The following is a 24,268-nucleotide window of genomic DNA, read 5'->3' as shown; positions in this document are numbered from 1 at the left end:
TATATATATATATATATATATATACACACACACACACACACACACACACATATATATCGAGGTAGAAGCTATTAAAAAATAAATACATTATATTATTAAAAAATAAATTTTAACCCAATAAATTCTTATTTACTTCCTCGTTTCAGATACTTATCAATTGTCCTTCGTACATAGAACTCCAGTAATTTCGAGCACATAGAATCGATTCTTCTTAGAACTCAAAATTATTTACTTCCTCTTTCACTTAGCGACTGGTAGCAACAGACTAAATACACACACACATGTTTGTAAATATACATATATTTACAAACATATGTGTGTGTATTCGTAAAATTGCGTCTATCTCTACTGTAAGAGTTTGAAAGAAAGGCAAACATACATATATATGTGTATATATATATTCTTTCAAACTCTTACAGTAAAGATAAACGCAATTTTACAAATTGCGTAGTCACTCAAGAATATTAGGAAATTTTTCTACTGTATATTTTTTTATCTCTGTATATTTTGTGCGTGCGTACGTGCACGCGCGCGCGCGTGTGTGTGTTTGCGCGCGTGCGCACGCTTGGAAACGAATTTCCGTGTATATCCATTCGTACCTAACTACACGTTTATTTAGGTTCCTCGGAAATATAACTGTGACAAACACAGTGACGCTTCCAGACTCATATAGACTGCCTACGTGACGCGTTCTAACTCACACATTCCGTATAATATACTGAATCGGATGAGAGACGTGCTGAACTGAAAATGTACGATTTTATGAACGTCGATGGCCTCATGTGACATATTAAAAACATGTGTAGGTATATTTGCACGAGCTTAATACCCCCTTCTATTATAGCGTTATACGTTAAGTTTATAAAACACATAGTTTTAAAATAAATAAAAAATAAAATTTTTATATAAAATACTAGATGTGTATAATATTCACATATAATTTTTTGGCTTTAAAAAGTATGAACAAATATTTTTATTATTATATTCTCACGCGCTAAAGATGCTCTTTACTCAAGAGTAAATATGTAAACAAATCGACAATTTTTAATTATATTCTACTTTTAATATACAAAATTTTACCCTATTATGATATTCTCTTAGGCATGTTTATCGCACGTTTCTTCACAATAACATAAAGTGTTTCTCACAGTTTATTTAATCTCATTTCTAAGTGCACACAGTGATCATCGTGGCGCGAGAAAGCCAGCGTTAAATCGATAAATCTTCTCACATCAAAAAAACTCGAATTCCCGTAAGAAGAGAGAGAGAGAGAGAGAGAGAGAGAGAGAGAGAGAGAGTGTGTGTGTGTGTGTGTGTGTTTGTATGTATGTGTGTCCTCTTCGTTAAAATGTATTGAGCAAAGAACACGCAGCGAGATACATTGAGTTCGATCGATTCCACTTATTTACTTACTTTTAGTTTACGCACGCGTGAAAAAGAACATTTCCATGCGCGGCAGCAAAACTATCGGCGCGGCGATCGTCACCTATGCGGCATGTGATACGCGGACAGAACTTTCACGGCTGGCACGGACACAGGGGTTAACACACGCTAAAGTGGTTTCGTGCTTCCGTCGAGATATGAACTAAAAAAACGGTCGTATGTAAACCGCGCGCAGATCGCAAATACTCGAGAAAGCCTTGCACACCTTCGTGTATATAAAAAAATAAAGTAAGGTCGCTTTCCTATCCATCTTTAGCTTCGTCGCCTCGTTTCCCGAAATGTCGCTCGCGAAACACCCGAGATCCGTCGCCGCGAATTATATAGATATCACAAATGATAAAAGTGTCAGAAATGGAACTCGGTATCTGATCGGCGTCATAACTTCACCGCCACTGTAACACCTTTTATTTTTCATCTAAACCGGATCAACGGACGCTTTATCGACCTGCCAAAAATATCCAAACTTTCGTTTGCTTGACCTAATGTTACATACAAATAGTTAAAAAAAAAAAAAAAACAATAAAGCGAGATTATATTTTTCGGATATTTTATATAATTCTTTTCAAAGTAAAGAATTTTTAAATAATAAATTTGTGAAATTTTTAAATTTTAATAAAACTTGTATATATATATGTATATGTATATATATATGTATATATGTATATATATGTATATATATATATATGTATATATATACAAGTTGTTAAAATGTAAATATTATACTATATAATTTATGTACAATATTAAAATATTATAATATATAAAGTTTACATAGATATAATATATATATATATATATATAAATTCTGTAAGAAAAGTTTACATATATATGTATATTATATCTATGTAAACTTTTCTTATAGAAGTTTTCTTTACGATACGATAAATCGTAAAGTAAGCTATTTTTACTTTTATTTAAATGTACGTTTTAATATTTAACAGTATAGATATTAAAGATTTTAATACGTATAAATTTATGTAGCAGCGGTATTATCTTTCTTAGTTTGCAAGGTTGTCTATGGGAGGAACTTCGTGCTCATCGCGTGAGAAACTGCCTCGAATTTTCAGTTGGTAAAGATAGTACGGATAAACGAGGATAAGAATCGATGTTCATGCTTTTTGCTCCTGACGTGAGCTTAATAGCAACGTATTTTGTTATTATACAGATACAGACGCGTATGTACGCGTAGTTCAAAGCTCAAGAGAGACGAGATAGCTTATCGAACATATAGAGCATGTGCACAACTAAGTACACTAATATGCGCTAAATCTGATTGTTTTGCATCTGACGATTGTTTTCGGTAAATACTGCAGTCAGCGATAGAGTAAGGAAAATCAATTATAACATAACTGGCTTCGACACAAATTGAAATTAATCTTCTAGTGAACTGAAAATGTATTTATTTTGTAAAAAATAACATCTCTTAAGACCAAAAATTAATAAATATTTATAAAACATTGAATAAATATATTTTCATAAGAAATGTGATGGAAAAAAGATGGTATTAAAAAGTGCACATGAGATGCAATCGAATAAAAGATACAAAAAAAAAACAATAAAATAGAAAATGTCTTTATAATTCTGATTATTCTACGCAACTTAAATTCACAAGTATTAACAAATCGAAAAATTACATTTCATTAAAACGGTAATGTATTGTATTTTATTAAACCAGTCTATAAGAACATTAAAACAGTATGTAAGAATGCAATTAGTGTCAGTGACATATTTAATCTAGTTGAAATATTCGATAATTAACAGTGAGACACAAAAGGAATTATCTTTTAGACGAAGGTACGCGACGAACTCCAGCAACCATCTCACTGTCAAATACAGACGAGTAGACAAAGAGTGAGAATCTACTCGTTTCATCTTTCTGTGAAAATGTATGTTCTTCCAGGTTTCGTCGATCATGTCTCTAGTACTCCCTTCTCCACAATTATCCTTTTCAACCTTCGTGAGAGTCTTTACTTTCGAAACCCACGTCATTAAAATTGCTTTTTATCCTTCGTCAAAAATAGAAAAAGGGCACACATTTTTCAATTAACCCAAGTTTATTGGACAAGATTGCAAAATTATCGATAATAAGAAAATACAGAAAAGAGAAAGAGATCGCGGAAAAAGAACTTCTTTATTACTAAACACGATTAAATAAATGGAAAGACGCGCGTTCAGCAAGAACCTGATTGAGTTTAAAACTACCGCTGTTGCAGACTACGTGTTTTCATCAAAGTACATATATATATACACACACACACACACACATATATATATATATATATATATATATATACACATTAAAAGTTAATTAACACACAGAAAACGTATTGAATAAGTTTTTTCTCTTGGAAGCTACGTAGACGCTTGAGTTATAACACCATAAAGGAAAAATCCCAGAACGTGTAATAAAAATAGATTGCACAAAAACAACGACTAAATATTTAATATATCTGTGTGTGCGTGAGTACGTGTGTGTACTAACCTTCCACAAGTCTTGCTTATATGGACACGCCCGATCGATGCTGCACGACACTCGTGGATAGTAGTTTACGACACACGAATATTGAGAAATCCGAATGTGTCGAGAGAATTTACCCCGAAAAATCTTAAATTGTTGATCGCTCTGCAAATGCGATCGGCACGAAGTACCATTTGAATGTTAAACTCGAATATATTCTGTATTCAACAACTGGAAAACGCGCGTTTAATCTTTCAAATTAAAATAGGAAAACAAACTATCTCCAAACTTCTTTAATAATCTTTTACTTTTTATTTTTATTCTAATTTTGTTTTTGGTTTTTTATAAAGCGCGAATTATTCTTCGTATAAATATTGTTTGTATCCACTTAACGCATCGAAATAATTAACATGGCTCAGATGAGAAAATACTAGAAATCTTGTATCTTACCCAACATAATTAAAACAACACCTTTGAGTATGCAAAATATTCTATAAACGTGACAAAGTTATGTATAATAAACTTTTTACAAGCTCATTCTTTTTTTGTAAGTCTCTAAGGAAATAACATCTGTAATTGTAAGACAATAGCATTTTAAATAAAAGCAGAGTGATTAGTTTGTCATTCTCTAATGTCAATAATGTACTTTTTTTATTATCAGTATTTTTTCACGATTTTTCCGGAAAAATGTTTACTTGCTTTGACATTTTCGTTAGAAAACTGTTACGTAAAAAAAACGTTTTTTCTATATATGCAAGATATACCTGAGAAAAATATCATATTTCCTTCAGGCTATGCAGAGAAACAGTCTCAAAGAACGACAGCTATTTCTACAAACTAGAAATTTTTGAGTCTTAAACTGTCGAAAAGTTTTCTTTAACAAAAACGTTTTAGATGTATGTGTACGTGAGATTATAAATCGATAATAAAATCTGATTGTTTTATAATCATAATAGTATATTTTGTAATATATGTTTAAAATTTGATTTTAAATGTATTCATTCATTTCTATGAAATTTAAAAAAGAGAACAAGATAACACATTTGTTAGATAACGGGAGTAGCAAAACTTTAATGATCTCTACAAGGTCAAACAAACGAAGATACCACGTAAAACATGTAAGACACCATTGTTGTAAGTGAGTTGAAAATAAATTATATTGAATATGTCTATTCAGTAAAACAAAGTTTTGATATTTTGATCATTAGTCTACATGAACAAAAAATAACGAAGTATATATTTTTTTTCATGTAGACTGATGGTGTTCAAAAAATAAAGATCAAAACGTCTCTCACTAAATAAACATATTCAATTCAAAAGTTTATTCTCAATCTACTTATAACAGTAGCTTCACATGCTCTACATAATATCTTTGTTTGCTTGATTTTATAATGAAAGTTAAAGTAGAGAATTAATGGCGAGACAATAAGCCTGCGGCATTCTTTTTCTGTGTGTCTAGCAAAAACGTAACAAAAATAGATATATTATGTATGATATATATGTACTTCTAGAATTACAAGAATTTATATTTTGTTTAAATTAATTTCTTTGCTATTAGGAAGATATAAAAAAAAGTGAAAGTAAACAGAAAATAATATTCTCTTGTTTTGATTTTAACTCTAAACAAAAACAAGAGAAAAAGAGAAAAAGAGAGAGAGAGAGAGAGAGAGAGAGAGAGAGAGAGAGAGAGAGAAACAGATAGACAGATAGATAAAGAGAAAATAATAGTGCATAAAAGTCTGACGCAAAAAAACATCTAAAACTCTTTTTATTTTAAAATATTGCACACAATGGCTAATATTTTGATATATTTCTTCCAAACTAAAAATAAACCGTTTACGTTCAGTCTCCAAGTCTCCAGTCTTTCAAATAGAATTTGAAAATCTATTTATGCAAAATACCGCTGTACAGTCAATCTTAATTTTTTGTCAAAAACAAATTAATATAATACCTACATAGATAGTATGTTATTTTACAATAATGTATAACAAAATAGCTTTGCTTTGTTTAAAACGAAATAGTTTATAAGCAAATTTTTATTGCAAATCAATAAAGTTTAAAAAAAAAAATTCTTGATCCCATTTTTGTACTTAAGCTGTTTTTAATAACGTAAACAAAGTCGCCACATTAGTTTTCACCTCACGTAGCTAATTATAATGGAAAACAAGCATATATATATATGTAAAAGAATATATATGTGAGACATATGTGTTTTTAAATATCAATGAATTTAATTAATTAACAAATTTTAAAGAGAAAGACAACAGCTTGATAAAAATTACTTATTTGTGTTTGTTTCTTACGATAGAGAATATCGAATCACATTTTTCTTAGTGTCCTATCTTTATTAATATGTAGGTATAATGCTCGTATGATGTTCTACATCATACTAATTATAAAAAAAAAAAAAACAGACATGTGTACGAGACATCGTCCGCTTTATTAATATCTTATAACCGCCATTACTTACGTTTTGGTATAATTTGTTCTTTTGTTTCTCTCTCTCTCTCTCTCTTTCTCTCAAAAATACGACGACTATCTCTTGTTGTTGCTTTCTGATGAAGGTAAAATCAGCATTTTTTTATTCATTATGAAAGCACCAAGTCATGTCGCCATTAATAATTCATAAGCAATTATTAATAAAAGAGACGAGTACAAGTACCGACAAAGCACCCAAGCACGAAAATGGAAATATCTGTACAAAACGCGTCAAAATTTAAAATTCCAAGTGTTCATATAAAAAAGTTAATTTTTTTTCGCAAAATGTTTTTTTCCACTGTAAAGATATAACAGCAATAATCTCTAAAAATGGAATAATAAAGTGTTTGTTACTAAATCCGCCAAAAGCCTGTTCACATGCGCACTTCATTTCCGTGTTAGAATAATTGCATTATTCAATAATTGCATTATTCAAACATGTTATTTAATCCTTTATATAATGTTACACTCCTTGATTTAAGCGAAGTGCACAGCTACGCTACGCAGACGCATTACACAGGACAGCGTCGTCTGACACAGTGTAAGTAGTAGAGGTAAACGCTTGCGCAAACAAGCAGCATGACCGGTACTTATCGGTAGTCCCTTGCATCACATTAAATCTTGCTTTGCTTTACAATACACACGCGCGCGATTATAAGCGGTTTTCATGTTCAAAAATAAAATCACGTTAAGCCACGAAGGAGCAATATGTGTTTTACCCCAACGCGTTATCTCTTCTCCCGTCAGTCTTCCCGCGGCGGAAAAAAATAATCTTAAAGCAATTATATCACTACTTTTCTCTCGGTACATTTAGTCATCGTTAAGTCTTTGATTCTGACTGAAGCAAAAAACTGCGGCAAATCAGAACGACAACAATGGCGAAATTGGAACAACGAGGAAGTATCACAAAGACGCGCGGACATAAATACGCTGAGCCGGAATAATCCGACGGGCCGAGAGGTGTATCTTATTCATCTCTCGCCTACGTCAGAACGAACATATTTCCATAATCCGAGATAGCGGAAAGGAGCGTGGTCGAAGTTCCTCTCTCGGGTCGTAAAATACATCTAACGACCTATCGATTCATCGACGGATAATTAATCCCTCGATATGTCGCTTCGATATACGAATATCGGATGAAGAGAAAAAAGCGGATAGAGGACTTTCTGCTTGTAATGAAGCATGATATCGATATCGGGATAAGAACACCGGAAATCGTGTCGAGATGTATAATATATTGTATATTTTTTGTGTTGCGTACTTGCCGTGATGCAATAATCAAAAACGATGTTTTTCGTATTTTACGGCTACGGAAACGTTTCCATAAAAAATTATGTATGCAACATATGTTTTGCGTCGCGAAAACATGTGTGTGTTTGCACAATGCGATGTTGTGAAGATTTTTCAACAAAAAGTTTTATTGCGTACAAGAGGTGTTTTATCGTCATAAAATTCTTTGAAAATTACATTTTCATTAATCATTGGACGGTATTAAAAACATTTTAATCTTATTTCACACGCACAGTTTTATACCACATTTCTTTAACTGTGAAAGTACTCTGTCGCATTAAAACAGTAGTTTGACCTGTGAATTTACGGATATGTTTACTCTTAAAGAGATAGAACATGTATATGATATATTCATGACAAATGTGCAATACACTGAAAAGCAATTTATATATTACTAGACAATTGCGCTCTTTATCGCGAACTAAAGCCGATAGAGTTGTTTAACACACGCGAGGTCTTCGCAAACTAGAGTGTGTTTTTGTTTTGTTTGACTCTAACATCCGCCGAAATATCCGGATTGCATTAAGTGGAAATAGCTCCGATATAGTATATCTTCTCGTTAATATCCGACGGACATCGAATATTGTGGAAATAAGGAAATAAGGAAAAGGCACTTCAACCCGTAAGCTTTAAGATCCAGTGTTCCTCCAGTACAGAGAACTTTACATTCATTTCCGCAAACGCGCAATAATTCTCGGGTGTGCATGTTACGTGATATGCGTTTTAAAACCTCGCCTTTCATTTAACTCTGAAATTTCATTTCTACAAAATTTTAATTTGACAACTAGTCGTTAAAATCTATTTAAATTCAAATTAAAACTCGCGAATAAACAGAAATAAATGTAGAATTAAATTTTTTTTTTTTTAATAGAAATACCTAAATGTAGAATTTAATTTGTGAAGTACGAAATTACAATTATCACGTTCTCTCTATAAAATCCAAATAAATATTGATCAAGGAGGAAATGAGAATGAGATAGAAGTGCTAACTAAGTCTGGACGACCTAGAACAACAAGACGAAGAGTCCGAAGATCCAGACGCAACGAAAATCGATCACTTACCTTCGGCAATGTGTGGGCGCGACCGGCCAGCTCCTTCTCGTCCTCAGGATTATAGCGGGAGGCCTCGCGTGGCCGACGACCGGCGCCGAGGTGCGTCCTTGATTTCTTTTCCCCCAGAGATGGCCACTGATCGGACTGTAACCCGGCGTCCCGGGATGCGGACCGCTCTCGCTGCAAGCGCGTCGTGAGAACATCTCGCGCTTTCTCTCGTCGCACTTCATCATCATGACATGAATCTCCGTGCGCGCTTGACTCGCCAATCGAGCGTTTATTTTAAAATAAAACCAGTTCTCGCTTTGTTCCCCGCGGATCTCAAGGTAACAAGAAGGCGAACTACTACTTGAATGGCTCTGTTGCACGCGACGATGCACAAACTTTCAGCGAGCTTTGTTTACAGTTATACCGACAGCTTTGAGTTTCTCGTTTGCTTCGCGGCTGATTTCGCGCACGTGTAACACCATTATTTTTTTTCTTTATCTCTAAATTTTAACGAGTTTTCACAATTGTCACACAATGTCATTCAGATCGCAGGGAATACTTGGTGCAACAGGACTGATTTTTTTTTTTTTTTTTTCACAGTATCGCTGCCGAAACAACCGACCCAAAATCCCACATCACAGTAATGTTTTTTCGTTCTGTTTTTTTGTGTCCATATGAGCCCTCGGCGATTTTTCCGCCGAAGACAATGATAGATTTGCTTTGAACGCGCGGCTATGACGTGGTAAAGCGCGCATCGACGTTGGTTTTTTAACGTTAAATATCCGTAGAGGAATTCGTCACTTTTGCTCCGGGAGATTCTCGACCGGTCGTTCGAGAATTCAAACGCGCTATATGTTAGAGAAAATTGTTAGTTTGTACGGTTAATATATATGGTAAGCGTCAACTTTGCTCCGTACACGAATCATTAGCAGACAATGCGCGAAGATTGAAGTGCTTCGAGAAATTGTTAATCACGGGTCATTCTCTATTTCGAAATAATGTCATTTACGTGAATGTCCGCTTTCTGCAGTTTCTGACATTTGCAACCGCCAACGATAGCATCGTCTAATATTTGCATGTAGTTAGCATAATTGACGTCGTGCGTTTCTACAGCAATGTTCTTGCCGTGGATGTTCGTAATTTCCATTTGGAATCGAACAGTCAGAGAAAGGGAGAATTCTCTCGTGAATGTCACGCGAACGTTTCTACCGGAATAAAACCTGGGGTGCGACGTAATATCCGTTACATGTCGCAACGATATTATCACGAGTTGTGGAGCTCGCATGCATGCATGCATGTAATCTGTAAATGAACGTTTGACTAATTTTTAATAACTTGGCTTAATAAGTTTCAAAATATTTATCTGAAGAAACAACAATTTTTATTTTTCACTGCAAAAACCTCAACTGCAAAATTCTTTTTGTGTTTGTGCGAGCTACCGTGATCCACACACGGTGTAAGGAAGTAAGGCGAAGTAAGGCGAAGAGAAGTAATGTACAGAGAGAGAGAGAGAGAGAGAGTGCATGTAAAATAGATTAATATAGTTCCTAACATCGCGAAGCTTTTTGTAAGAACATTTTACGCCGTAGCTCTAGACAGGGACTGCAAAAGCTCGGCAACTTACCTGGCGCGGAAATGGCGTTAAGCAAGACGTGGCGTCATAAGCCGTAAGATAGGGAACATACGGTTCTTTCTCGGGTTTCAGCGAGCTCGATAAGAGTTATCAATATAGACGACGCAGCTTAATCTTGCACTTTTCCCGCGTCGTTTGTGCAGTGAATTCTGTGAATACATATATGCAAGGATCTGTTCGCACAGATGGTACTGGTACATAAATCTTTGTTTCACAACACATTTGCATAGTACGACCATCGTAATAATGTGTACTATAGTTTTACTCTCGTATTTACAATATTTAAGAAGAATATTTAAAATAAAAATCTCATTCGCTGATATTCACAGAGAATTCACTTGAATTTGAAATTGTAGAAAATTTCTAAGTTCAAGAGAAATATATTTTTTCCCCACACAAAAATTAATTATTTCCGATACGTTGTGACATTTATTTTTAAAAATTCGAAGTAAAACAAAACCTATTATTGATTTTCGCGTGTTATATTACATATAATTAAAGCGCTGGTACAAATGTTTGATAAAAAAACCTCTGGGCGCGGAATAAAATATAGAAAATAATAATGTTTGTTATTTGAATTTCGGACAGATCTGCCTACGTCCGATCGTCTAATTTAATTAGTTTCTTTTCAAGATTGATTAATAATTTAACATTCTATAATTTCGATGTTTCTTCCCGTTTAAAAAAAAACTTTTTTCACAGTGCACTGCAGTATTTATTATGCGATATTTTCACTGCAGTGAATTTTCTTAAGATCGCACAGAGTTCTGTGCAAACTGCACACACAGACGGTACACAAAAGATCTGGCAACGATCGTAAAAAAGGCTGGAAGAAAATACCTTCTAGCTCATAAATCTGCTTGACTTTTTACGATAGCGTTGCTGAACGATTATGTCGCGATCACCTTTTATTGCGAATGGTTTTTGCAACTATGGTTATATATTAGAAAAAAAATTCGTAATTCAACAAATCGCGATGTCTCGTTAACTAGATCGATAAACGAAGCCTGACACACACGCTATTGCAATAAACGTATTTGACAGTCGACAAACAGATCGCATCAAATGGACAAAGACAATGGTAAACAGAGTCACAAAGCAGAGAAAGAGAGATAATAGAGAGAGAAAAAGAGAGAGAGAAAGAGAGAAGGAGAGAGANAGAGAGAGAGAGAGAGAGAGAGAGAGAGAGAGAGAGAGAGAGAGAGAGAGAGAGAGAGAGAGAGCACGCGTTATATATATCACTTGCAAAAATATTAGAAATATCGCTCCATCTGCATTCTATACGCAAGTCGCGCACAAAGCAACCTTTGTGTCTACGTATATCGAGTCTGAGTGTAATATTTGATAACGTTATATTTGAAGTTTATAGGTTTTTTCATCATCTGTCAAAAACTTTCCACGCAACCAACTTTTAAATACTAATTGTAATTTGTTTTTAAATGTGCAATCGCATATGTAGATGCAGATTTTAACATTGTTGCTGCAATATCACATGTAAGTATTGAAAAGATTATATTAGAATTAGAATATGAAAAATCCGCACGTGAGGTTAAAGATATCATTGTAAATTAATGCGTACTATCGTAAATTGATTTAGTTTGGAAGTTTCTTTTTTTCAAGCTTCGATATTTTACCTAATATGAGAACAAGAGTACGTAAAGAGAAAACTTCTTATAAAGAGATTAACGTCAACAGATCCCGAAAGATAATAGAGGCACGATAAAACATGCGCCGAGAATTCTAACTTAGTCGCGATAACTTTTATAAAAAAAAAAAAGAAAAAGAAAACCTCTTACGTGAAGAGATTAACCATTGGCGGACCTTGAAAGATAATAAAAGTACGATAAAACTCACGGCTGATCGAGACGTGATTTCCAAACATCGCTCTTCTCTTTTTGTTTGAAATAATTAGAAGGAATTCTTAGAAGTTCTCGGGCAACCTCTTGTTGGCGCGATATTATGTACGCAAAGATGAAGGTCATTAGTACTCTCGTCTGGCGTGCGTCCTCTTTCCACTCTCTCGGCAACCGAGATTTATTTAAACACACCGTGCAGAAATGTTTGGACTTTAATTAAGGTAATAACTTATTGAGACAAAAAATAAAATTAATTACGACATGGCAGTGAATATCAGAGAATGATATGTTTTCACATTCACGGAATTCGATATACATATATCCGATGAATATTATATATCAAGAGAGACTGTACCGAGAATTAAAAAGAAACCTGTCATTCAAACGTAATAATTCCAAGAAATTGTTAGTTACGTCGCGATGACGCAATTATTTCAATAGCAACAAGTAGCAGCGCCAAAAAGAAACACTTCGACAAGTTCTAATTTTGCACTCAATAATCTTGCATCGTTTGTTAAGTTAATTCAATACAGTTGAGATGAAAGCTCTTTGGAAAAAAGAACCTAAGAAAAAAAAAAGACGCTACAAATTACGCAGCTTCATTAAAATTGTGTACAACGTTATATTTTATTTTACGGAGAGATAAAAGATACGCATCTACATTGAGTGCGATATTATGTTTCCACAATTTTACAAAATAAAGTACAGATTGATGAATGAAATCGTTATATCGTCAAGCAAAAATGTAAAATGTATCTTTTGTACGTTAAAGAGCTACATTCTTTTCCACAAATCAAACATTACATTACTATTAATAATTGTGAATATTTTAACAATATCTCTCTACGTAAAATACTTCATATAATTTTCAAATAATTCTTTTGACATTTGATATTGTTACGCAAAACTCGCAGATTTAAGTATACATGAATCAATTACAAAGTATATAACATATAGTTTTCATTTTGCATTTATTGTGCTACGTATGAGTGTCACGAAAAAGATTAACGGATCTTGAAATAGGTACATTGATTTAGTTTCTTCCACCTCTAATTTCTGAAAAATTCGAAGTAAAAATACAAATATCACAGAATATATAAAAATATACAAGAGAGATTATTATATAAAATTGTTTATAATATATGTCTTTTATATTTTCTTCTGTTATGAAAAGATTTTTTCAATTTTTCGATTTTCTTCACTGCTTACAATATTGCTGTCATATAAAAAACAAAATGTTAAAGTGTAAAATAATTCTCATTAAAACGCAGAAATAGCGCCTGAGCATGATGAGGTATTAAACTCAGAAACGGGGATGTGGATTATGTTCATTACAATTGTGCTTGAATCAAGAAAAAACACGAAGCTCTTTTAAACGAATACACAAGAGACGTAGAATATACTTGTTCGTTTTAATATAAAAAAAATATAATTGTCCGTCATAAAATATTCTATCAACATAGAAAGCACAAATGAGAGAATAATGATATAGTTGGACATAACTGCGCGATAATGATCGCTTTTGTCTTTCTGTTATTGCATAGAATCGCGTCACGTCAGACTAGCTCAAATCGATACCAGTCTGCGTACACACGAACATCATTAGATATATTGTGAGCTCGCCTTTAGAAACACTTTATATAATTGTCAAGAAATACCCCACCTTTAATATTATATTTGAAAAAAATAAGCAACAAGGAAAGAAAAACCATCTTCGTAACTGTGTTATAAAACTTTCTCGTTAACAGTTTTTAATTTATATCATTTGTTTTTTATCCGCAACACGTACAAGCTACAAATACTAAAGAATCGAAAAAGAATCACATAAACAGTTCTTTGTAAAAAAAAATTTGTTTCTTGTTAAAAACATTGAGTATAAAAATAATTGTGAAGAGTAAAACGCGCTCACTAAAAGAGAGAGAACGTCGAATTTCAGTTTGCTTTGTTGCAATTTGTAATTAATTATCGGCGATTTAATAGCAAACACAGAGAACTTTACAAAAGAGACTGTTACTGTACACATATACGCAAGTAACTTTCCTAAACACATGCGAACACAACACGAACGAAACAAGCGAGAGAGGCGCGATCGAATTTCGCTAAAAAGCGTCGAGGAAACTCGTGGACATTGAGAGAACAAAAAAAAGAAAAAAATATCCTGCAACGTATCAATTCTGAATATGTTCTCAGAAGAGAATATTATCTACGTCTACACCACGATCTTCCAAGCCGAGGCTAATCTTCAACTTAATTCTGTTCGATCAAACCTAATATAACCGTGTGCACTCTCTCTACTTCGACGGTACAACGAGGTGAGCTCAATCATCGTCTAATCGGTCTACGGTTCGTTTCAGAGCCGGCAATAGTTAGGTCGCGCAGTACGACCAGGATAACGGATATCCTGCGGACGCTGAAAAATCAGGGAGACGAAATGGCGTGGAATTATTTGATCCTTAAAAAAAAACTCACTGAGTCGATAAAAATCAAAAATTGAAGACGAACGTAACGAACGATAACGAAAGAAAAATTACATAGTTGTTAAAATTTCAATTAATAATTTGTAATATATTTCTAATATTTTTCTCGTTTAGTTGCGTCAATTTACTATCTAATACCGAAACGCAAGGTCATGCAGAGAATTTTGACAGACGAAAAAGAAGGATATTTTCCCGCAAGATGGATACTTGGAAAGTGACGACTAAGATCGATGATGTGAAGTATCGTATTACTTTTTTTCGTTGATCTATTGTTTCCAACTTGCAACAACTAATCTCACTCTTCCTTATAAAACGAAAACATATATATTTTGTCCCAAACTGCTTGTCAAAAGAAACAAAGTGATTGAGAAAAAAAAAGCCTGCTATAAAGCCGTTTTTAATTAATCAAATCAGTCGTTTTTAATTAATCAATTTAGTCTCCTTCTATTGATCAATCAAACAATACAATAGCGGAATGATAAGCGTACTGTCATCTCAAAAAACAATTATTACGAGATGTCTAACTAGAGGATTACTTCAATTATTAATCGAGTGTAGTTTAAATAAATTTTAAAACAATTCACAATACAATAAGGACACAGATATTGCGATATTTTGCGGAAAGGATTCAACTACGTATTATTACAAAGGCTGTAATCCTGTCGTCCTATCAGCATGATAAATGAAGGTTTGAATTGCCGCGTGGTGCGCTTTGTTGCAAATTGATTCCAATGCTGCTTTACTTGATTACACACGATTCGCGGTAACATAAGCATAGATCAATGAACGCGCGAATTTATGTGTCGTCAAGAAATCCTCAACATTGATAAAACTAACAAATAATATATTTGATTATAATTGTATTATATTTCTCACTGTGCTTGTGTAAATTGACGTTGCATTTTGTTACGAATGTTGTTATTTAATAATTCAATTGACATCCAGTACGTGGAGTTTTTATCGAATGTTGAAAAAGTGTTTCTTCAATGAGTAATTTGTTTGAACGTTGCTTGTCGTCGAGAAAACATCGATCTTCGATATATGTCTCGAAAATAGATCAGTTTGTCTACCTACATGATCCAAACTTCCCATACAACAAAAGTGCTCGTTGGAGCTTGCAAGAGTCCATCAAAGTTTTGCTTACAATATGCTGAACGTGGTGCATTCGCGACGATTTACATATATGTATATGTATATGTACATATACATGACTATTTGCAAAGGCGCGGCAGTTTAATGGAGAACAAAACTGAAATTAAGAATCAATTATTCAACATCATTAACACATGGTCGATTTAAATCGTTACACATCGCACTTTAACAACTTGATTAAATGATATATTCTTCGCTGTTTCCTCGTTCGACAGATAATTAATGATGTTAAATCCCACTCTCGAAATCTTGAAAAATACTTACATTTTCACTGCATGGTAATTACACGGTTGAATTGTAAAACCTTATCGCGCTGAAACAACACCGCCGAACGTGATAGGAACTCTTCTTGCTCTTTAGGGGCGACAAGATGCATACCAATGAGTCACAACAAAAGCGTATACCACGTTCGAACGTTCGAGTGGTAACCTGAGAGCCGACACGGAGTATTGTAGCGCGAGTTAAGGTCGGCGAGTATTCAACTGAGTTACGATAAAGTTCGTACATGAGGAGAGAGCGTGAATGAAACGCTTAATGACAATCGCTATTCGTGACTGCGGTACTTCGCTGGAAAATTGTATGGCATTATAGAACGGAGAACTTATGAAGTGTTGAAACGAGACATTATACGTGGTAAACCGTGCTCAATATTAGTTGCGATCGTTTAAAACATAAATAGGAGAATTGAGTCAGCAAACACAACTTCTGATTTGCAGTCGGTGAGCGGAATACTCAAACGACAACGTTGGTAATATAATGTTAATAAGAACTTTTAAGCTCTCTCGCATTATTCTAAGTACATATTTGAACAGTTTTGCATTTTCCGATTTTTTAATCATAAATAACTTTGATATATTTTTTCTTTTGCTTCTCTCTTCTCATAAATGTGTTTATCGTAGCAAATTTTGATAGAAAAAAAGTTAGTATATAGCATATATATATATCTAAACCATAATTAAAGTTATCCAATTACGTTGGATTTAACTATAGTCAGGCTTCGTTTGCTACAATTCGCTTAATCTTTTACTACACGGAGACGTGCTGAATCATGATACCGGTACTGAATCGCTGATAACGCGATATTTCTCTCTAGGGAGAGAAAAAAGTCAAATAGCAACGTGTTGTTTTCACGTGTTCTCAATTTCATTAAAAATACATCGATCAAAAATACTCTATTTAAAACGTTCGTTACTTTGCAAATTTTTTGACACATATTCCATCTCGTTTTCTCCAAATCTGCATCTCGATATAAATTGATGACTACTTAATGTTTTCGAAACTCGAAATGTACGTTGCAAAATAGTTAACTATTGCGCGTGGATGCTTTTCTGTCGTAATTCAATTATACACAACGCTAGGTTAGTTACGCGACTGTGTTTGCAGGTAAATGTACTTATTCGAAATTTCAATAGGATTATATGGCTAAAGCTAACACCTTGCTATTTGCGACGAAAACTAATGCAAAAGCACTTCATCTTGTTAACTACAGTACGTTCCCACTCACGTAGTTTTTTGCACCTCCTAGCTGAGAAGGTTTTGTCCCTGGCAAATTTTTATTTTTGTTTATTTATTGCGCGTGCGACATAGCCGCTTTTTCTCTTTGTTTTTATATTCTATCTCGGAGAAACTTGTCTCGCCGGGAAACATTAATTCATTTTAAGTAAATGTGGTTTATTCTGCTATGTTACATGTAAATATAAAGAATTTGTAATCTCTGTTGAAGGAATATTACACCGCTTCTTGCGAACAGAAAAAACTTGAAACAAATATATATATATATATTTTTTTTTACTCGTTCTTCTACTTTAAATCTGTGTGTTTTGCTTTTATCTTTTATATTTTGCTAATTTAACTAGAAAAAATAAGATTTCAATTATTTGTGTTTTATCAACATCGCTATGAGAAACCGTTGTTTGTTCGCAAAATATAGCATGTCCCTCTGGGGAAATCACACAACTAGGTAAAAAGGATGCTACGTTTTCAAATCTCTAGAAAAAAAAAAGCAAAAGAGATAAGCCCAAAATGTCTGTTGCGTGTCGATCTTCTATTCGTACATGTAAAAACTAAAAAGCATGGAAGAAAAATATATACCTTTATGAGTCGTTGCTATACAATAATATATGTTACACATGAGTCTACTAAAAAGTTAATAATATGACTAGACTTGTTTATAATTAAAATACTATTCAGTATGTATAATTCTATTTTATTAGTAATTATTTTCTCGCAATATTTTCGCATGACGTAATTCGGAAAATATAATAAAGATCATACATTTATAGTACATTTTGTCATTATTACCTTTTCAATTTGAGTTATCCGCCGAAACTAGCAATTGCATGCCTAACGGTGCATCACTGCATGTGATAGTCGAGGCGTGACACTCACTAATTAACCATATTGCTAGCCGTCATTATTCATTTCAGATATTACTGACGTTGGTTACGCCGAAAAATATGATATTAACATAAATTCAAAGAATGTAAGATCATGACGACACAATACCGATGAGATAAAAAAATATTCAATGAATACGTTTTACAAATGCACAATTATAATTTTGTATTAATTAATTGTATTATAATTAATTGTATTAAAGTTTTAATTTTTTATCACGTATCTTACAATATTTGTGTTCTAACAATTTCTTAGAAGATAAAACAATACTTTATGTAACATATACAAGAATAAGATTGAAATAAGGTGATATCAAAGTTTACGAGTATTTAGTACACGTAAAAACAATCAAAGATTTAGGCACTACTCCAAAAATTATTTATTTGTGAGTTATAAAACATTTTTTGCAGTAAAAACTAAAAAATAAATTTAATCTACAGCAAATGCTCTTGATGTGACCTCCGTTCGTTTCACAACACACAATTCAGCACGCTTTCTTATTGAAGATCAAACACGTTCAAAGATTTCAGAGGTTTATCTCGTATTTCTTGACAACAGTTTTCAATTTTTTGCGTCAGTTCATCTATTGTGTCAACTGATGTGGCGTATACCTCTTCAAATGTTTCATAAATAAAAGTCTTGCTTATGTGGAACGAGCGAGATCTCATGCAAATGTACGTTATACAATGCATACTCGAAATGAACAAAGAGCACATTGAACATCTGTAAATTGAATTTATTTTTTTAAATTTATTTTTTATTTTTTTAAATGTTTTATAACTCAAAAAAGTAAATGATTTTTGAAAGTTACTGCTTATTTATTATTATATTTTTTGGTTTGTTTTCACGTATATTATATACACGTATCCTAAAATTTGTGATACCATCTTTTTTCAACATCCTGTAAAATGTATGTTATATATATTATACACAAAATATTTGCAATTGTATTAATAAATTTTTAATTTGCATAGCTCGAAGTAATTGATGAGAATTTTATTTGACAATGTAACACACTAAAAACTAAAAAAATAATTTATTATTGGAATATTTAAATATTCCTTTGAGATTAATCTCGATTCTGTTTGCTCGCGTAATATATTATTATGGAATTCTTAGCAAACAGCTCGCAGTAGTTAAAGTATCTCTTTTCGTTGAGCAATATGTAAACATATGAAGCATATATAATATGTATAAGAAGCTTAAAAGCTTCATCCGATGACACCGAATATTTAATTTGTTATTACAATATGAACGTACGAAGAATATGTACATTAAATTTTAAGCATTCAGAAATGATTACACAAAGCTTTGTGTAGACGCGACACACAGAAAACTTTATGTGCATAAAATATAAGATATAATATCATACGTAACACATACGTGTACACAGTGACATTAAATTCCTTAAATTCTTTAAATTTTTTTGCAGCACAACTATTGTAAATATATATGTATACTATATATGATGTATACTATATACATCATGATGATGATAAATTATTTCATATTATTGATAAATACGTATTTCATATTGAGTGATAAATACGTTAACTATGCGTCACTGTTTTACGGGAGACTGCGTCGTACAAATTAACGCTGCTACTTCGTTTACGCCGACTGCAATTGTTTTCACAATCATGTCGTAATGAAATAGAGAACGAGCATCATCAATGCCGTAAACTGAAGTTACTCTTTGTTATAGACACGCGCCGCGTTACACGTTCTACTTTTAGAACTTGAAAATAAACGGATGCACGATTCCCTGAAGGTCTAAAGATATCGTGTAAAACAAACATGTTCAATATGTATACACGTAAATTAGTTGATTAGAGGTAACATGCGGAGATGTTTTCAGCGGTAGCTGAAGCTAGTTAAGCATAGTAAAGCGTAATTAACTGCATTACCTGACATAGTATTATGGATGGCAAGCTATGTTAGATCAAGACGAACATCTGCAAGGTATATTGAACCTCTTACACGAATCGCCATACGCTAAAATCTTGACACTTACACGGATTTTAATAACTGCGAGTGCAAAGGAACTTCTGACACGTGGCAATAGTTGTACCAGTTGTACCAGAGTTTGCGTGACTCGTATCTATATGAAATCGCAATTAAGTTAAATAATATGAGCTGATCTAAACGCTATATTATGAAATAGTGTGTATATATTTATAATTTAAAATCTAAAAAAACGCAAGAAAAATGTAAAATTACTTATTCGTTTTGTAATATCGTATAATATTTGATATTATTAAAGTCAATAAAGAAATTGTAAAAAATTAGATCCGTCGAGATTATACTGGAAAAATAAAGAATTGCAGATTTATTCTTTTATACTGCGATTTTATGCCGATGCATTCTTGAGATTCGACTTTTGCAAGATTCATGGGACTTGTAGGACATGTGACTTGGAAAGTCGAAATGTATAATAAAAATACCGTTTTCATAATGGAGAGTATGTAGATATATGGAATTTCGCATAAAAGAAACAGGACACGCAAAATTTTCAATCGCGTATGCGACGTAACTAAAAAAAAGAAAAATAACAATAGAAGTTCGTTGCAGGAAGCAATTAACACGTACAATCGCCGGAAAAAGAAATCAAATTGCTTCACTCAACTATCCGATGATGGGAACTCTTTATCAATGAAAATCTTCTTTTTCAACTTGTTCCTGCAGAAATTCTCTATATCTTTCTATCAGTTTTTATCAATGCCAATATATTACTGCTTATAGAGTAAAACAAATTTGCGCAAACGTTTCTAATTAATTATTTGCAAACATAGTGCACAAGTAAATGTGCTGTCTCTCTAAAAATATTTATGGTACAATATTAGAAGTTCTTTTTTATTAAACGTTTTTTTATTAAAACGTAGTTCTTTTTATATAAAGTTATCTATACTATAATATTATGTCAAACATATAAGAACGTAAACTCCTTTAAAGAAAATATCTAAATTCAAATATTTTTGCAACATTAGTAATTGTTTTTTTTGCAAACTTCACAAACAATATACGTTAACCTAAGAAACTTTTCTGATAAAGTGCAGAAGAAGTTGTGTACGTGGATTTACTTTGATATCAGGAAACGAATCGAATATGGTTTCTTTTTTTACTCGAGATAAATTTATTTAAAACAATCTATCTTTATTTTCTTATTTTTATAATTGACAGAAAATAACGCATACATCTAATGTTGCTGAAGTCATAAAAGTGCGAACAAATAAAAACACATTTCAAGGCTTCAAGACGTCATTGTTACGCGAATCCTAGGACACACAGTGTCACATATTTTCACGTCGTATTCCAATCGTAATAATCTTATATGTAAGCAAAAGTCACGCGATGACTGTTACTTTATCGGATATCAAACTCATCGCATAATGTTTTAAGTCCTGATTCGGAACACTTTTAGCTTAACGTGTTATATACTATTTCATTATGTCAAATACTTTGAGAAAGGCGTATATTTAAGACAAATTGCTAGGAACAATATCGGACAACCGAGCAATCTTGTTAAAACATAATGGATTCTTAAGTCTTGACTCCTCGCGGCTAAATTGAACATAACACAAACGCGCGATATAAAACTCTCTAATAAAATCAAAATTAGCTTTTTTCTAACTAATGGACATTTAACTTCAATTCAATAGCAATTTTCAAAAAAAACGTAATTACGTTACTTACGCTTAAAGTGAAGTGAGAGAGAGAGAGAGAAGTAAATATTATTTAAGAAACTAAAAAAAGTATTAACGATAATGATTCTGTTAATGTGTTTTCCTTAGCAATAAAAATTATCTATACAGGTACACACACGTAAAATTGTGAATTAAAGTCGTAATATGAAATCGCACTGAATCAACATTTTTTAACTAAAAAAAATAAAATAAAAAAATAAAATAAAATAAAACAAATATAGTTTTATCGATTATTTGTTATATATGTATATTTGTTATAATATACAATATATGTATATTTGTTATAATATTTATATTTTTATATATTTTTATATATTATATAATATTTATATTTTTATATATTTACACACAAATAAACAAGTCATACGTACGTAATAATGTACATGTAGTCTAGACGCCAGTCTGAGTATGCGCAGTGCCACTACTACGGTCGGCTTTCACAATAGGTACCTTCAACTGTGTTGGAACTCGTGCTCAAGTAACTAAGACCGTTTTTAGGAGGAGAATTAATTCGAGACTCGAATTAATTATTGAAGATTCAATTTAGTTTGCCTTTCAATCGATCAACTCAATTAAAAGGGATCGACTCGGAAAAAATTTTAAAGTGTCGAGCAAATTCGAACACGGGAATTCTCCATGCTCGCAGCCCCTGCATTAAGGCCGTGAGACCACTGGGCCGATCGAGAAATGAGATCTTGCATGTACGTATATCCCTCTGCTTCGGTATTTCTCTAACGTTTGAAAGAACACAAAAATCGATTTAAGTCAATCCGTCGTAGATAAGTCTACAATTCAGAAATCCGTTGTAGATAGTTTTTCTAGAAAATTACATTTCTAGAAAAACTTACTTTTCTAGGAAAGTATATTTTCGTATTAGTCAACAAGTAAAAATGCAACACAAAACAATTCCATTATATATAAATCTACGAGATTTAGATATATTAAAAAAGAAATACAAATCCGTACTGCAAACTAGAGAGTTACAACAAACAAAGCAAATCTTTTGGTAAAAAAAATAACTTTCAAGGATTTTTTGATAAATTCGGAAAATTTTGTTATTATTTAAAAGAGAACCAACCACTCAGAAAGCCCTACCTTCCATCCCCTTTGCACTGAGTGCAAAGAGTGAACGGTCATCGATAACAGAATTCTCCAAACAGTTGGGAATTACTGTCGTTCTCACGCTCAGGAAAGTGGGATTCTCCTCATCATCGTGGTTGTATCAACACCCATGTTAGGGATGAGGTATGAGACACACTCCTACAGAACTGATCCTGTGAAGTATGATCTTAATTTTTCGTTCTCGTTCAGCTCCTTATATAGAAGTTGGAATAAAATTCGAATACGAGAAAGTAGTTTGTCTCGTAGCCATCTAGTGAGAGAAATTTTGACATGTTTAAAGGCACATGTTCAAACATGAGAAACATATATTTTCTAGTCTTAAAGATACAATGCGCATGATAAAACAATAAATAGCACACGTTATTGCCAATTCAAAAAAAATACCATTCGTGTTTTTAACACAATCGGCGCGGCCTAGAAAAAACTCCAAAAGAATTTTTTGCTATTACGCGATGCGCACATTAATGATTTTTCAAGGATAATCTCATAGGTATCTGTAATATAGGTGTATTGTAGATTAAAAATGTATTATAGAGAGATGTCTGTGGATCCACGAACGAACTAAAAACGTAATTGTGCGCTGCAAAACAGTCAGAGAATCGACGTGAGCTATCTTTAGCGCAGCAAAATAATACATGTTTCGTTTATCTCGCGGCGGATGAACGTGCCCGTTTTATCGCGACCGAAATTAAAATAACAGAAACGAGTTCAATACTTTGTTCATTGACAGAGGAGAATATGAAAAGCGAATTGCACTATGTATGTACAACATACATATTCAATGGAAAACGTGTGTGCGAGATTGTAAAATGCATGAGAAAATACTTAAAAGAAAATGTTATTCTCTTCAGTTTTAAACGTATATTGTTTAACGAGTAATGTTGAAAGTCATGAATATTTATTTTCACATTTCATCGTTTTCTTTTAGAAAAAATTGTTTGTTTTCGACGTGTTTCATAGACACAATACAAAGAAACTTTTGTTGTGCACATAGAGAGTAAAACTATTACTATCAGATCTGTCGGAATCTCCGCTAAGTATTCTGTAAATCGGTTTATAGACGGTCTGATATAATTTCAGTACGACGAACTAAATTCGAATAAACTCAATTGTTGCATTTAAGCAGAAATAGTTAAGCAGTGTTTTTCTAAGTTTCAATATATATTTTAAGATATTTCTCTCTCTCTCTCTCTCTCTCTCTCTCTCTCTCTCTCTCT

At 32.7% G+C, this 24,268-nt stretch overlaps 1 protein-coding gene across 1 annotated transcript in view; it reads right to left on the bottom strand.

The window, feature by feature from the left end:
• Positions 1 to 20,235: 20,235 nt before the first annotated feature.
• LOC109858373 overlaps positions 20,236 to 24,268 on the bottom strand; it is a 28,213-nt gene continuing 24,180 nt past the window's right edge. Inside the window, exon 4 of the mRNA XM_020435530.1 lies at positions 20,236 to 20,326. Within this exon, the coding sequence (XP_020291119.1) occupies positions 20,236 to 20,326 (91 nt within the window). The remainder of the gene's footprint in view (positions 20,327 to 24,268) is intronic.

Source organism: Pseudomyrmex gracilis, unplaced genomic scaffold (genome assembly GCF_002006095.1).
Source record: "Pseudomyrmex gracilis isolate BER0280 unplaced genomic scaffold, ASM200609v1 scaffold_200, whole genome shotgun sequence".
NCBI lineage: Eukaryota > Metazoa > Arthropoda > Insecta > Hymenoptera > Formicidae > Pseudomyrmex > Pseudomyrmex gracilis.
The sequence above is the reverse complement of the archived record's forward strand: the minus strand, read 5'-3'. Positions and strand labels throughout refer to the sequence as shown.